The sequence below is a fragment of the Thalassophryne amazonica genome, chromosome 6 (genome assembly GCF_902500255.1).
Source record: "Thalassophryne amazonica chromosome 6, fThaAma1.1, whole genome shotgun sequence".
Taxonomy (NCBI): Eukaryota; Metazoa; Chordata; class Actinopteri; order Batrachoidiformes; family Batrachoididae; genus Thalassophryne; species Thalassophryne amazonica.
Genome location: NC_047108.1, coordinates 54,758,462 through 54,776,131, shown reverse-complemented (window position 1 = coordinate 54,776,131; position 17,670 = coordinate 54,758,462). Strand labels below are relative to the sequence as shown.

At 42.3% G+C, this 17,670-nt stretch overlaps 1 protein-coding gene across 3 annotated transcripts in view; it reads right to left on the bottom strand.

The window, feature by feature from the left end:
- Positions 1–17,670, bottom strand: part of LOC117512205 (solute carrier family 41 member 3) — a 91,543-nt gene that overhangs the window by 23,193 nt on the left and 50,680 nt on the right. For all 3 annotated transcript variants that reach the window (XM_034172194.1, XM_034172195.1, XM_034172196.1), the window contains 3 exons: positions 15,821–15,967; positions 10,538–10,682; positions 6,396–6,475 (listed from right to left, as the gene is read on the bottom strand). In XM_034172194.1, the coding sequence (XP_034028085.1) occupies positions 6,396–6,475; positions 10,538–10,682; positions 15,821–15,967 (372 nt within the window). The remainder of the gene's footprint in view (positions 1–6,395; positions 6,476–10,537; positions 10,683–15,820; positions 15,968–17,670) is intronic.

The following is a 17,670-nucleotide window of genomic DNA, read 5'->3' as shown; positions in this document are numbered from 1 at the left end:
AGCCGGAATCACGCAGAGTGACGTCAGAATTATGAATTGGTGCACATCTGAAAAGTGTCTGATTTCAGTTCCAAAATGTTCTGACAACCATCTGCGGAAGTCCACACAGTTGGCCAAAATCTGCCGGCGGCCCCGAGTGTGACGCACATGTTCATAATTCTCCGGGTGCCATCAAGATGGGACACCAATCCGACAGCAATCCATGTGTAATCTGAACGCAATTGACATATTCCGATGGCGGCATAAACAGGATCTGAAACGATCTGATTGCGGTTGATTGGCTAACCATTGCGGTTGATTGTTTTTGTGCGTGAATCATGTGTCATCGTGTCCCTACACCCGCGAGGAGCTTCTAAACATCAAATCATCAACACCCACGGACATTACGCCAGTTTTTTTAGTGCCTGCAGCTGAACTGGTTCACTTTTTGGCCAAAAAAGTGAGACGACGGCGGAGAGGAAAACGAGCTGGAGCTCTCGTGTGCCTGAGACGAAGGGGCACGCGCACGCCCCTACCTGGGATATTTCTCTCCAACGTCCACTCACTCCACAACAAGATGGATGAGCTGGCACTGCTGATGAAGAAGAATAGAGATTTCTCCTCATCTTGTGTACTGTGCTTCAACGAGGACGTGGTTAAATGCACAGACACCGGACTGCGCGCTCCAACTAGAGGGATTCCAACTCCTCCGCACAGACAGAGACCGAGCACTCTCTGGTGGAAAAACAAGAGGTGGAGAATACTGCTTCTATATCAACAACGCCTGGTGCTCCTATGTGACTGTGAGCTCCCAACACTGCTGTCCCTCTCTGGAATATCTCCTCATAAACTGCAGACTGTTCTACTCTCCATGTGAGTTTAACTCTTTCATACTTTGCTCTGTGTATATTCCACCGAGCGTGGACATGCACGAGGCCGAGCGCGCACTCGCAGATCAGATTATGAGCGTGGAGAGAGACTTTCCGGACTCTCTTGTTATAATTCTCGGTGATTTTAACAAAGGGAATCTCAGTCAGGAATGACCAAAATACAAACAGTTTGTTAAATGCCTGACCAGAGAAGGGAGCACGTTAGATCATTGTTACACGACAGTGAGCGGCGCCTACCGCGCGGTGGCCTGTGCAGCTTTGGGACTTTCAGATCACGTGATGGTCCACTTGATCCCCATGTACAGACAGAGACTTAAACTCTCTTAACCTGTTGTGAGGACGTCTAAAGTGTGGAGCAATGAAGCTGTAGAGGAGCTACGCGCGTGCTTGGCCACCACGGATTGGGATATGTTTGAGGCTTCAACACACAGTCTAGATGACTACACGGACACTGTGACGTCATATATTCATTTCTGTGAAGACAGCATCATCCCACAGCGTACCAGGGTGAGATATAACAATGACAAGCCCTGGTTCACACCTAAACTCCAGCAGCTCTGTCAGCAGAAAGAGGTGGCTTTCAGAGAAGGAGACAGAGACAGCTATAGAGGTGCAAAGTACAGATTTAGCAAGGAGGTGGCAAAGGCTAAATCCATGTACAATTCACATCTGCAGCAAAGGTTCTCTGCCAACGACTCGGCCTCTGTGTGGAGGGGGTTGAAAGAGATCACCAACTACAAGCCCAAAGCACCTCGTTCTATTGACGACCTGAAGCTGGCCAACGACCTGAACGTCTTCTATTCACGCTTTGAAGACAAGGACTCACACCTCCCCACCCCCCACACAACTGGATATTCAAACACTCTGGACCTCCCCCTTCTCACTGCTGCCCTCCCTACTCCCCCTGTTGCCCTCTCGGTCCAAGAGGATGACGTGAGGAGACATTTCAAAAGGCTGAATCCACGTAAGGCCCCGGGCCCAGACTGTGTCTCTCCTGCCACCCTAAGACACTGCGCTGATGAGCTGGCCCCAGTCTTCACGGGGATCTTCAACACCTCCCTGGAGTCATGCCATGTTCCAGACTGTTTCAAGTCCTCAATCATAGTTCCAGTCCCCAAGAAACCACGCGTCACTGGACTTAATGACTACCGTCCTGTGGCTCTCACATCTGTAGTCATGAAGACCTTCGAACGCCTGGTTTTATCCCACCTGAAGTCCATCACCGACCCCCTCCTGGACCTCCTGCAGTTTGCCTATAGAGCCAACAAGTCTGTAGATGACGCCATAAACCTGGCCCTGCACTCCATCCTGCAGCACCTGGACTCCCCAGGAACCTACGCTAGGATCCTGTTTGTGGACTTCAGCTCTGCATTCAACACCATCCTTCCAGCTTTGCTCCAGGACAAGCTTTCTCTGCTCCACGTGCCCAACTCCACCTGCAGGTGGATCACAGACTTCCTGACAGACCGGAGTCAGTGTGTGAGGCTGGGAAAAAATGTCTCGAACACTCGGGCTCTCAGCACAGGATCTCCACAGGGCTGTGTCCTTTCCCCTCTGCTCTTCTCCCTCTACACTAACTGCTGCACCTCCAGCCACGACTCTGTAAAGCTCATCAAGTTTGCGGACAACACCACCATCATTGGACTCATTTCGGATGGGGATGAGTCTGCCTACAGGAGGGAGGTGGACCGGCTGGTGACCTGGTGCAGCAGCAACAACTTGGAGCTCAATGCCCAGAAAACAGTGGAGATGATCGTGGACTTCAGGAAAGCCACAGCCCCCCGCCCTCCCTCGCCCTCATCAACAGCCCCATCACCACTGTGGTCTGTCACCGCTTCCTCGGCACCACCATCACCCAGGACCTCAAGTGGGAGTCAACCATCAGCTCCCTCATCAAGAAGGCCCAGCAGAGGATGTACTTCCTGCAGCAGCTGAAGAAGGCCAAGCTGCCTGTCCAGCTGATGGTGCAGTTCTACACGGTCATCATCGAGTCCATCCTCTGCTCCTCCATCACGGTGTGGTATGCCGGGGCCACAGCCAGGAACAGACACAGACTGCAGCGCATTGTGGCCTCTGCTGAGAAGGTGATCGGCTGTAGACTTCCATCTCTCCACGACCTGCACGTCTCCAGGGCTCTGGGCCAAGCAGGTCGGATCACAGCTGACCCTTCTCACCCTGCACACGGTCTATTCAAAACCACTTCCCCTCGGGCAGGAGGCTACGGTCCATCCGGACCAGAACCTCCCGCCATAAGAACAGTTTTCTTCCCCTCTGCCGTTAGACTCATGACACCTCATAACTCAGTCACCTTAAGCTTAACTCTGTCACTTTATCATTTATCACGGGTCACTTAAACAATGTACTTTGGTTTTTAATTGCACTCCTCCCACTGCACTGTTTTTTCTGTTTCTCTGTTTTTCTGTTGCACACAGCCTTTCATATTTCTTTTTTATCTTATATTTATCTTATTTTGACACATATGTTATATTTTATCCTAGCATTTTATCTCTTCTTAATGTTGCACCATTGTACCGAAGCAAATTCCTAGTCTGTGAATCCTGTTCACTGGCAATGGCAATAAACAACTTCTGATTCTGATTGAGCTCTGACATCAATCGGTCACAGCAAAGCCTGCCGACATGCTGTGCTACGTTTGTCCACCTCCACCAGACACCGGCCAGGGAGGGTGAAGGAAATATTGTTATGTAATAACATGTAAGTGGCACTGGATGCGTATCAGAGGCACTGTGCAGCGGCGCAATGCAGCTGAACACAATGTCACCGATGTAACGCATGTGTCATTACACGTTCACCTCCTAAGTCTGTAGCAGGTATGATGCAGAAATGTTTGCCCAGCACATGACGACATAAATAAACATGGAACTCACCTCACGTACCTCGCATTCCACAGTGCAGTGCAGACAGCTGGTCAAGTCCCTTTCACCCGGCTGCGCTGTGTGCTGGCAACTTCGATCAGATGACAAAAGCATAATCCACCTCTGGTATAATTAAATCCCATGTGAAGTGCTGTTCCACACCGATAAGCCAACTGCAGTTGTGTTATGATGCGTATAAAGTAAAATGACCCCAAAAAAATAATTAATTAAAAAAAAAAAAAAAGACAAACGAGAAAGTCCACTGGTTGCAGCCTAAAAGTTGCACATGTGGGAAGTTGGTGCACTGCCAGCACAGTTCAGCAGCAGTTATGGAGTTCAGCCAGACAAATAAAATCTAGCAATGCAAGTATTCACCTTATTCAGGAAGTTAGGGTGGGCGGCTCCATTTTGTCAAACAACCTCCGGTTTGCCACTGCGTCTAATGATTAGCTACGTGGGAACACAGTACACAAGAAGTGTCCGAACATGAGCAGCATTAATTGTTCAGTTCATGAGTACCACAACAACTGGAAGAAGAGGAAACTATCGCTTTCAGAATGATGTTTTGAACATGGAAAGGAGAGACCTGAATGCTGTGGACGAGCATTTAACTTGTTCCCTCCTCCATTGAAAGACGAGGATCTCCAGTGCTGGCTAAAGGTGCTAAATTTGAAAAATCCACCCAAACATCCCTATGTCTGTTTTTATTTTATGGAGAAAAACCCACAGCACTGCATCAGGGTCCTCCAACTGGTTCAAAATGCTGCTGCCAGACATTTGACAGGAAGCAGAAAGTTTGACCGCATTACACCCATTTTGGCATCTCTTCACTGGCTTCCTGATTCTGTAGAGACTTTCAAGTCCAGACTTAAGACACACTTATTTTCCCTTTCGTATAGCCAGAGATGTGAGTGGTGTCTACTTCTGCAACCTTCCCGTCCTCTGCACCGGCAAAATTTCCTGTAAGTTCATTTTACAAAGTGTGTCGCAGCATGGCCCAAGCAGAGGGTCACCCCTTTGAGTCTGGTCTACTTGAGGTGTCTTCCTCAAATCATCAGAGTTTTTCTTACCACTGTCACCTGTTCTTGCTCTGGGGGTTGGTAAGGTTAGACCTTACTTGTGTGAAGTGCCTTGAGGCAACTTTGTTGTGATTTGGTGCTATATAAATGAAATGAAATGACAGTCAACTTGATATGTTCTGTTAAAAAGAAAACCAGACAAAAGCTCCAGCTTCATCTCTTTGGCCAATGCTGAATCACTCGCTTGCTCACCATCAAGTATCAGTTTCATTGAATGTTTCCACTGTTTCCACTGATTTGTTTTGTTGTGAATTTTCTATTATCAAGGCATATTGCTTTGAGTTTTCGATCCTGACACTAACCTCTTCTGTCGTCGACCTGCATGTTTTGTTGGTATAACCTTTCCACGTTGCTTATACTTGCACAGTTGACTGGCTACAACCAGCATCTTTTAACACACTTTGTGTTGGATTTCCTTATTGGGGGAGTTTTACAACCTTTCCATTGTTTCAATTCTTTTGTTGTGGCCATTTCCTTTCAATTAGTCCAGTCCGTCAGCTCATTAAGCGACGCTCTTTGCATTTTTCCTCTACTTGATGTGTAAATATGTAATAACCCATTAATTCCAACAATTTTAAGTATGTCTCATAAAGGCAGAATGTTCAACTATTGAACAAAACATTTTTTTTTATATTTGTGATTTGTTTATTTGCATCAAAGTAGTGAAGCTTAAAGCACCAACTCCTGCACTGCCATTCGTTGTGCCAATGCGACCTGCTGTGTTCCGATGAATGCTGCACTTTGTCGCTGGAAATTGCATTATACAAAATAATTATTTCATAGCGGGATAATCATTTGCTCTCAGAGCCTGGCTGATGAAACCACCTTTAGGAATTTTCTGTAGCTGGAGCCATTCTCGTGTACTTCATGATGTGGAGAATGCATCTGGAATCATCTCAAAAGGTAATTAATTGTAATATTTATATTGTAATGGCTTAGGAAAACAGTTGCATTTTCATTCCTTCTTATGAGTATCTGTAAAATTATGTTTATTATAGATTTAATATCTCGTCAAATGAGCTGCGCAGTGATGCGCATCACTGACGCAGTGACTCGTAGCAACACACAGTGAATTTTTTGTGCAATGTTCACATCGAGTTCACAAAATTAATGCGTGCCAAAGATTTTGAACATTTCAAAATTTTCTTTGCCCCCAGCCGCGCACATTTTACAAGGGTTTACAAAGAGTTTACTCTCTGGCATGGCAGATTGCGTACCAGTGCACTGATCAAATTTGTGCAATTGTCAAGGCACCTTTCATAAACACCTTCTTTGTTGGGTGATTCTTTAATTTTTTTCCAAGTGTTGTCAGTGCCAATTCTGCATGTTTTAGCCCTCTGACTTCAAATGATGGACAATTTAAAACATTTTAAAACCACTCCAAATGTTTTGTAGATTGATGTTTTCCTTCAAAGCAATCACTAGATGGGTTCATTTTATGTAATGTTAACTTGTAAAATCTTAAACTTGATTCACAGTGAATGTGGAAGAACATTTAACTGCCTCAAGTTCTTAGAACGACATGACTGTGGCACAGTAATGTGGTTCTGTGTTGGTGTTCTGCTGCTTACCATTAATGACAGGTGTAAAAACAGCCATGCCCTCAAAGTTTGGATCACTCACTGTCTTGTCCAGTATAAGGCCTCCAAAACTGTAAAACAGAACAAAATGTGGTTGCCGTCAGAGTTACACAGTCTGACAGCTAAAAGGTTGACAACTGTTTGACTTTTAAAGATTGGATCTTTGTACAAACTGGATAACTTAGATCAGTTGTTGCCATACTTTTACCATCAAGCAGAGGAACACATCAGCCAGCGACCAGAATATAATCAAATCCATGTCCCATGCAAAATTCTCAGCACAGTGACACAAAATGTTTTAGAAACATATTTTTAACAAGAGCAATCAGAGATTTCTGATGTCTGCCAATCCGGATCCGGATCACCTCCAAAATTTAATGGAGTCTTCCATGCCTGAATATTTATCTGTGATGCAAATTTGGTGAGAATCTGTGAAGTAGTTTTGAAGTAATCCTTCAAAGCCTATATAAAGTGAAATCTTGATCCAGATGCAGATCACCTCCAATATTTATTGGAGTCTTCCCTGGCCTAATATGCATCTGTGTTGAAAATTTCGTCAAAATCCGTGAAGTAGTTTTGACGTAATCCTTCAAAGTCTATATTTAATTTCAATTTATTTTCATTTATATAGCACCAAATCACAACAAAGTTGCCTCAAGGCGCTTCACACAAGTAAGGTCTAACCTTACCATATACGAGGTAACCCCAATTAACCCCAACCTCGTACAATCCCAATTCCAATGAAGCTGGGATGTTGTGTGAAATGTAAATAAAAACAGAATACAATAATTTGCAAATCCTCTTTAACCTATATTCAATTCAATACACCACAAAGACAAGATATTTAAAGTTTAAACTGATAAACTTTATGGTTTTTGTGCAAATATTTACTCATTTTGAAATGGATGCCTGCAACACGTTTCAAAAAAGCTGGGACAGTGGTATGTTTACCACTGTATTATATCACCTTTCCTTCTAACAACACTCAATAAGCATTTGGGAACTGAGGACACTAATTGTGAGTGTCATGATTGGGGATAAAAGGAGCATCTCCAAAAGGCTAAGCCATTCACAAGCAAAGATGGGGCGAGAATCACCACTTTGTGAACAACTGCGTGAAAAAACAGTCCAACAGTTTAAGAACAATGTTTCTCAATGTTCAATTGCAAGGAATTTAGGGATTCCATCATCTACAGTCCATAATATAATCAGAAGATTCAGAGAATCTGGAAAACTTTCTACACCTAAGTGGCAAGGCTGAAAACCAACATTGAATGCCCGTGACCTTCGATCCCTCAGGCGGCACTGCATTAAAAACTGACATCATTGTGTAAAGGATCATCCTGCGTGGGCTCAGGAACACTTCGGAACACCATTGTCAGTTAACACAGTTCGTTGCTACATCTACAAGTGCAAGTTAAAACTCTACCATGCAAAGCGAAAGCCATACATCAACAACATCCAGAAACGCCACTGCCTTCTCTGGGCCTGAGCTCATTTGAAATGGACAGACGCAAAGTGGAAAAGTGTGCTGTGGTCTGATGAGTCCACATTTCAAATTGTTTTTGGAAATCATGGACGTCGTGTCCTTCGGACAAAAGAGGAAAAAGACCACCCAGATTGTTACCAGCGCAAAGTTCAAAAGCCAGCATCTGTGATGGTATGGGGGTGTGTTTGTGGCCTTGGCATGGGCAACTTACAAATCTGTGATGGCACCATCAATGCTGAAAGATACATCCAGCTTTTGGAGCAACACATGCTGCCATCCAAACAACATCTTTTTCAGGGACGTCCCTGCTTATTTCAGCAAGACAATGCCAAGCCACATTCTGCATGTGTTACAAGAGCGTGGCTTAGTAGTAAAAGAGTATGGGTACTAGACTGGCCTGCCTGCAGTCCAGACCTGTCGCCCATTGAAAAGGTGTGGCACATTATGAAGCGCAAAATACGACAACGAAGACCCCGGACTGTTGAACAACTGAAGTTGTACATTAAGCAAGAATGGGAATTGGGGTTGTATTTTTACACACACACACATATATATATATATATACACACACACACACACACATACCAAAATCGGTGCAGTAGTTTTGATGTAATCCTGCTCACAGTAATCCTTCAAAGCCTATATAAAGTGAAACTTGATCCAGAATCCAAATCTGGATCAGCTCCAAAAACTAATGGGTGCTTCCATGGCCTCATATGCATCTGTGGTAAAAACGTTGTCAAAATCCATGCAGTAGTTTTGACGTAATCCTGCTGACAGACAGAAAGACAGATGCAGTTGATTTCATTACATCCTTGGCGGATGTAATAAGTGCATTACGCTGGTAAGGAAGCCAAGAGCACAACAGATTGTGAAATTTTATTTTTAACTGACATGTGCTTCTTAATTACATTTTTTATTATTCATTTCCCTGTGGAAAAATGCATCATTTGTGCTTTCTGTCTAAATAAACCTTTCAAACTTGTGTTATGATAGCCTTTCATCAGAGCACTCTTTGCCTCAGTAGGTGGAGCATTGTCTCCAACCAACGAGTTATTCCTGTCTTTGTGAAGTGCACTTGAGCAAGACACTCAACCTCAAATTGCTCCATCCTGGGTATGGCAGTAATCTGAAGGTGGTCCTCAGCCTGTAGGAATCTCTCCACAGAGCTGCTGGATGGATTAGCACTCCAGTCACTGCACAAACATTCACTCAGCACCAAACCACATGAGGGTGGAGACTGGTGCGGTGCAGTGGTGTCATCACAAGCAACTAATTTACTTCCCTGATATGTTCGCAGGACTCCTGTAATTACAATGTGCCCTCGTGGGAGCCCATCCCACACTTTGTAAACCACTGACTTTGATGAAAATGCACAGATTACTTGTTTTAAAAGCTCAAGTGTAGTTTTAATAACACACTGCTTGACAAAGACCTGTCTATAAAAGACTCAGCTAAACAGAAGTCCATAGTAGGGGTATTATGGATTATAGATGATCAGTAATTCGTACAGACCCCCCGCCCCCCCCAAGGTTCAGCAGGCATATGAACAGAAGCATAGTTGCAAATTTTACATTCTGTGAAATACAAATTGTGTGTGTGTATTATTCTTGGATGAAACTTATAAGTAAACTTATTCTTGGATGTCTTGCAAAATGGTAAAAAGTTGTGTACCAGATTTGATTAAAAAACAGTTGCACCACATCAGAGGCACACAGTGTGTGTGTGTGTGCGCTTGACTCATCATCTTGAGCCACGCACAGGTGGAGTGAAAGTGGCTGAGAGTTAACTGAGCTCCAGGAAAAAATAAATAAAAAAGATAAAATCACAAAGAGTTTTCCTGAGTGGTCTGCCTGCTCTGGAGTACAAATGTATTTATTTATTTATCTTGAAAGTGTTACATAAATAAAGTTACTGTCAATACAATCTCACCACAGTGTAGACAGGAGGGGACGAGAACAGGAATACAGAGGAAGGGAAGGAGAGGAACAGTAGTAGCCAGTAAACCAGTAGTTTGCAGTATTTCTGGTATTTATATTTGCAAATTGTTTTTTACTTTCACTTGTGATACTCCGTGTGCTGCTATACAATGTTGTTGGAATATCAATTTCCCTGAGGGTGTTTTCCCCAAGGGATTAATAAAGTTTGATCTAATCTAAACATCCGTACCTTTTTGGAAAAAAAAATCTTAAGTTATAAACTTATATCTGCTTTGCTTTCTGTTTTTACGATTTTAAAAAAGGCTATTTTTATTTACTAGTACTGCTTATATTGCAATTTAATATAACAAAGTATTTTATTAAATGTTGGACACATTGTTTGTAATGGAGGACCACCGGCAAAAAATTCCTTGTTTTATTGTTGTTTCACTTATTCTCAGAAATGGAAAACAAAGTGAAATTTGTCTACCTCTTTTTGCCTCCATGAAAAATGATCAGCTCTATGACTAAAAACCATGATTTAAACTGTGGGTTATATGATCCGTTGCACACCTAGTCCATAATGTTCCTTTTTATTTTATTGTCATGATGATTTAGATTTGATTAATTTCATTCATTCATTTTCTGCCGCTTCTCTGGGTCCAGGTCATGGTGGTCGTCGACCAAGCAGCTTTTAATGCATTAAAAAATGACAATGTGTTTACCTGCTAATGGACATGGCGATTATCACAGGCTGCCATCCTGAGCGGAGAACCTCTCTGATCTGGGGATTTTGTCGGGCCACCACCACCCACAGTGGGATCAGACAAATGAAGACCAGACACACCAGCAGAGACAGATACCACATGTCTATGAGTGGGACAGAAACATGTATGAAGTGAAGTGATGGAAAACAAGTCTGCCTGCTGTCATTAATTAGAAATATACATTAATGAGACTTTCAAAAAAAGTCCCCCCCGGGACAAGAAACAACCAAAAAAACCTTGTCCAGCCTTTAGCACCTTAACAGCACTGGCTTCTGTGCCCCAGTGTTTCACAATCACCGCCTTAAATGTTTACATCCACTTTTTAAAGTGTACTTTATTCATGCGAGGTCTGTTAGAAAAGTATCCGACCTTTTTATTTTTTTCAAAAACCTGATGGATTTGAATCACATGCTGCATGAGCCAACCTTGAACCTTCGTGCGCATGCGTGAGTTTTTCACGCCTGTCGATTGTGTCATTTGCTTGTAAGCAGCCTTTGTGTGAGGATGGGTGGAGTCTCTCGTCGTTTTTTCATTCCAAGGAAAATGGTGGAACGACTGGAGCAGCGCGACTGCATCAAATTTTGCCAGAGACTGGGCGACAGCCAAGTGGAAACCATTCGGATTATTAAGACGGCTTTCAGTGATGATCCTATGGGCATCACACAGATTAAGGAGCAGTACAAGCAGTTTAAAGACGTCCGCACAACGGTGGAGAGCGAGCCGCGCTTCGGGTGGCCATCAACATGCTGAAATGCCCAGATCATTTCCAAAGTGAACACTGTGGTGATGCAGGACCGTCGTGTGACTGTCCGAGAAATTGCAGAAGAGGTGGACATCAGCACTTTTTCGGCACATTCCACTGTGACAGAAGATTTGGCCATGAAAAGAGTTGCAGCGAAAATTCATGCAGATGGCTTTGCCACGAAGCTGATGGCAGAGCAAAAGCGCCACCGTGTTGAAGCATCACAGGACATGTTGTGACATGCCCACCTCTTCCACAATTTCTCGGATAGTCACATGACTGAAAAGCCACCGAAAGCCGTCTAAATATTCCTAATAGTGGAAGAGGTGGGCATCATTTTTCGGAGTCCAGCATGTATATGTACATATCCATATGTACACACACATCCATTTTTTGCACTACTCCATAAAGTACAAATTTCATATCTGAACAATTTTTCTGTGGTGTATAAAATATCTTTTTTCCTTTTTTTGTGGTGCACAGAACATTGTTTCTGACTGATAACTGGAAGAAAGACAAACACGCATAAAATTGGAACCTCCATCCAATTTTGGTGGTGTAGGTAAATCCATAACAGAAAAATGAGAGTGACTGAGGCACTTTAGTTTGAGATATAATGCAAATGTACACTATATGGGCTTTTCAATAATATATTAAAATGGACACAAAATCCACATTCTGGATCAGATCTGGATCAAACTTTGTCGGGTGATAGTGAGTGCCAGTCTGCACCTTACTTTCAAATATGAGAAAGACTGGGGCATGTTTGATTAAGGTATAATGTAAAATATATATTAAATGGGGTTTTCAATGTTAAATTTAAATGGCCACAAAATCTGTAATCTGTATCAGATCTGGATCAAACTTTGTCAGCCAATAAAGGATACCATCCTACATACCGTTCTCAAATATGAAACAAATTTGATCTATTTTCACAGAGCTATGAATTTGTGAAAATGTATTCAATGTTAAAGATAGGGACTTTTCCAATTTTCCTCACTTTGACCTATGACATTGAAAATCAGTTCTTGCCTATCAGGATATGAATCTTCAGTAAAAATTTCAAAAAGATATATGAAAAATTGTGGATTCCAGGCTGTTCATAACAAACAGACAAAACACAAACAAATAAGTAGGGGGTGAAAACTTTGTTGACAGAGGTAATAAGTGTAATATTTTATTACATTATCCTCTGCAATTCGCAGAGAGGTGACCATCCCAGCACATCGAGGAGCCTTTCCAGAAGATCGTGGTGCCTGTATGCATTGAGGAGCAGCACTTTGAGTGGATCCCGGAGCCCGTTCAGTAGAGGATTATATACTGGTCAATCCAGAGAAGTGAGAAGGATATCTGTATCTACTACTCCTTCAATACTGGAGAAGAGGAGAGTGGATCTAGTGGGGACAACACCGACAAGATGGAGCAGCCTGTTGCTCTGCTGGACAATGTTGCTGCCATCAGTGAGTATGCGGTCACCAAGCAAAACAGTACACTTTTCTTCCTTTTTTCCCCCCCATTTACTCTGTGGAGCTGTGCTAGGCTTTTTTTTTTTTTAATTATTATTAATTATTTTATTATTATTTGCAGTGCTTTGTCATCTGTAGCTACAGCTGGGGAAATTTCCACATCCTCTTTTCACATAATAGCAGTAAAGGAGCATCCTACAGCTATGCCGAGCACATTGTGTGCCAACATGTCATCATTTCAGTGCGATTCCAGGAGAAAACTGTTGCTAATTCATGTGTTTTGTCACAATTTTGTGTCTCCTACTATTTCCCAAAGTCACAGCCTGGTGAAATACTACCCTAAGAAGAATGCTTTCTTATGCAATATCATCTTGACATTTTATTGCAATGAACAAAGGACTTTGGTTTTAGGATGTGTAGTTGGAACAATGTGTAATCTTTGACATGCCTTAAATGTAACTGACTGCTTTATCAAGTCCCAAGAGTTTATGATTTGGGTTGCACAGATATCTGAAAATGGTCAAAAAATGATATCCCCGCTCTGCCATATTAGTTGCTTGCATGCATCACATATACTGGGGTAGTCAGTCTTTTGAGACAAAATGTCTGAATTAATAAAGTAGTTAACTTATGTACTGAAGAGCTTAACAGCTGTGATTAAACATGTATTCGAAAAATGTGATTTCTATTTAGAAAAAAAGGCAGATGATCAATGTCCCTTTGAAGACATTGCCCCACATTTGCTTTTTTATTTGCTTGCACCAGCACTGTGTGAAGTTTCACTGAAAGGCACCAACCTGTTTTATCAAGAGTTGTACTTTTAAGACATATGGACAGATGAACTGAACAGATAAATGGACAGGGTGATTCCTACACACCCGCCTCCCCGCCATTTCTATTTGCAGGGGGTATAACACTTATGGTGCATATGATCACAAATGCACACTTTTTGACAAGAAATGATGATAAAGTAGACAAACTGAGGTGAATGCCATGAATGTAGGAGATGCATGCACAAGAAGACACATATTAAAGTACATATGACCAGATCATGGATTTCCATCACCTACCAAAAATGCACTGTGATGATTTCAGTGAAAAGTATGAAGGACAGAAACATTAAAATCTGATTTCTGCTGCCACCTTGTGCTCTAATGATGAAACTGACCAAAAAAAGTTACAAACATATTTCAGTTTGATAACCTGTATGTACCTGACAATAAAACAAAGGAATTCATAGCAGCATTTGTACTTATTCTACAGTAATTCTAGAGTCAACTTTTCCTAACAGCTGATCAAAGCAGAACCAAGTGATTGCAAAATATTACTAAGATACTGTGAAATATGTACAGTACTTCTCCACTGTATATTGTTGTGGCCATGACCTGAGTGGCTGATGAAGACCCATCAAGTCACTTGAGAGACAGCTGTAACCTTTGTGTACAATATCCAATGCACCTGGAAAGTATTCACAGTGCTTCACTTTTTCCACATTTTATTACAGCCTTATTGCAAAATGGAGTAAAAAAAAAAAAAAAAAAAGAACTGTTCTCAAAACTTCTACTCGCAACACGGCATAAAGACAACATGAATGTTTTTTTTTTGTTTTGTTTTTTTTGCAAATTTATTAAAAATAAAAACAAAGAAATCATGTACATTAGTATTCAGACCCTTTGTTCGATACTTTGTTGATTCACCTTTGGCAGCAATTACAGCTTCAAGCAACGATTCCACAAGCTTGGTGCGCTTATCTTCGGGCAGTTTTACACATTCCTCATTGAAGTACCTCTAAAGCCCCATCAGGTTGGATGGGGAGCACTGGTGCACAGCCATTTTCAGATCTCTCCATAGATGCTCAATTAGATTCAGGTCTGGGCTCTGGCTGGGCCACTCAAGGACATTCACAGAGTTGTCCTGAAGCCACTCCTTTGATATCTTGGCTGTGTGCTTAGGGTCATTGTCCTGCTGAAAGATGAAGCGTCGCCCCAGTCTGAGGTCAAGAGTGCTCTGGAGCAGGTTTTCATCCAGGATGTCTCTGTATAGTGCCGCATTCAGCTTTCCCCTCAATCCTGACTAGTCTCCCAGTTTCTGCCACTGAATAACATCCCCACAGCATGATGCTGCCACCACCATGCTTCACTGTAGGGCTGGTGCCTGGTTTCCTCCAAACATGACGCCTGGCATTCACACCAAAGAGTTCAATCTTTGTCTCATCAGACCACAGAATTTTATTTTTCATGGTCTGACAGTCCTTCAGGTAAACTACAGGCGGCCTGTCATGTGTGTTTTACTAAGAAGTGGCTTCCATCTGGCTACTCTACCATACAGGCCTGATTGGTGGATTGCTGCAGAAATGGTTGTCTTTCTGGAATATTTGCCTCTCTCCACAGAGGACTGCTGGAGCTCTGACAGAATGACCATCAGGTTCTTGGTCACCTCCCTGACTAAGGCTCTTCTGCCCTAATCACTCAGTTTTGATGGGCAGCCAACTCTAGGAAGAGTCCTGGTGGATCTGAACTGCTTACATTTACAGATGATGGAGGCCACTGTGCTCATTGGGACTTTCAAAGCAGCAGAAATGTTTCTGTATCCTTCCCCAGATTTGTACCTCAAGACAATTCTGTCTTGGAGGTCTACAGACAATTTCTTTGACTTCATGCTTGGTTTGTGCTCTGACATGCACTGTCAACTGTGGGACCTTATACATAGACAGGTGTGTGACTTTCCAATTCATGTCCAATCCACTGAATTTACCCCAGGTGGACTCCAATTATGCTGTAGAAACATCTCAAGGATGATCATATGATCAGATGATCAGATCAACATAACAAAATGTGAAAAAAGCGAAGCACTGTGAATACTTTCCAGAGGCATTGTAAATTTCAAAGAGATAACAACTGGAGGACAGAATCAAGTGTGTAGACTTTTAGGTGATGCTGTGAGTAACTATGGTTTCACTAAATATAATTAAAAACGACAGACCAGAATTAAAATCTCCATCTCCTTTATGACTCTGCCCACAGTGACCCTCACCTATGTAGTTGTAGAGTGTACTGCTAACCCCAGCCAGGAGGGACAGGGTGATCAAATCACCCAGACTGGCAGCAATGGGAGTGGCCACGTTGTCAGGGTTGATCCCCACCTTCCTGGAACCGATGATCACACCAATCATCACCAGGCCTGTTGTGGAAAACAGATCAAAAGTGAGAACAGACACAGGAGAGCAGTGACAAAGTGTGAAATGACAGAACTGAAAAGAGGATGATGGGAAAACAGCAAAACTGTTATCACATAAAAATACACACACACACACACGTGTTGTTAATAACAGCCTTTGTCAGGGAGACAAGATGACATTATGCTGAAGAAAGTTTTCAATTGAAATGTGTTGTTTATAATGGCAATTTTCAGAGCATCAGTCATCCTCAAAGAGAGAGAGCCTACTGGAAATATAAAACAGGACTGAAAACACTAAAAAACCTGAACCAGTGGCAACTTAATTCCATCAGACTTCAGGTCCTTTAAACACCAAACCAATTATGCTGATGCAAACAATGAATGATGCTTTAATTACAGACGGAAACAGGTGGTACAAGATACTGGTAGAAACAAACATTCAAGTCTGTGTGATGAACAGGTGTATTGTGGTTAATGCAGAGTGCAACAAAGCCACTCAGATTATGCATATTTTGACAAGTACAGATATTTTTCATATCAATCAAGTGGGAATAAAATACTAAGTGGACTGACTCGCATGCATTGTTGGCCTAGTTTAATAAAGGTTTGTGTGTATAAAAATGTGTGCAATCTCCACATCACCCACAAACAAATGTGAAAGATGGCATCACTCAAATGAGCAAAATAACATGCATTTTCCATTTAGTATGTTTGCCTTCATGAAAATACAATTTGGGTTGTGCCGAGCTGAGTCCCCATAGTACTGGGAGGTGAAAATGCAAATAAGTTATTTTAATGCAGTGTGATTTACCAAGCCAGAAAGCAATTTCAGGGGATTGTGATGGCACCTGTATTTAACACATTTGAAAACAAGTTGCAAACTGAACGAGTGTAGAGCCTGACCGATATGGATTTTTTTTTTGAGGCTGATGCCGATAATGATATTTGGATGAAAAAAATGCCGATAATCGATAAATCAGCCGATGTTATTATTATTATTTTTTTTTATGAATAAAATGTTCTTTTTTGGACCCTTAACAAGAAAGGTATGAGCTAAAAGCAGAAATACAATTTACAAGTTATTGACAATTTAGTAAAGCTTGGTCCCAGCCATCGTCGGACCCAGACGGTTAATGGCGAACGGCAGTAATTCCCAGAACCCTTCCGGACGACCAGTGAATCTGAATGTTTCAACCTCTTAGCAGTAAATGAAATTTTTTCATGCTAGAAATAAGGTCTACACAACGTGGGCTTAATAAAAAGAGTGACCGACGCAATAAAGCACATTTGACACATTACTACATAAACTGAGTTAATCAAACTGAGTTGAACTGAAACGGGAGAAATGTGGGGTGAATGTAATCGCAAAGTTATTACAAACAACATCCTTATAAACTTACTTGTATGCTTTTGTTAGCCGATCAGTGCAGTGTGATGACGAACTACGGGGGCCAGTGATGAACACATTTAAGCAGGGGTGTAAGCAGCTCTCAGTTGAATGGAGTCAGAGCTCCATCTACTGGACAAACGGTGCAAGGACATTTTACATTTCCAACACAAACATGATTTCAGTAACTTCTGTTTATGAGAAATTATTGGCGTTCTATCGACAAAATTTCAGCTGATAGTGAGTACTTTGAAAAGGGCTTATATCGCCCGATAATATCGGCCGGCCGATATATCGGTCGAGCTCTAGATTGTTGCAC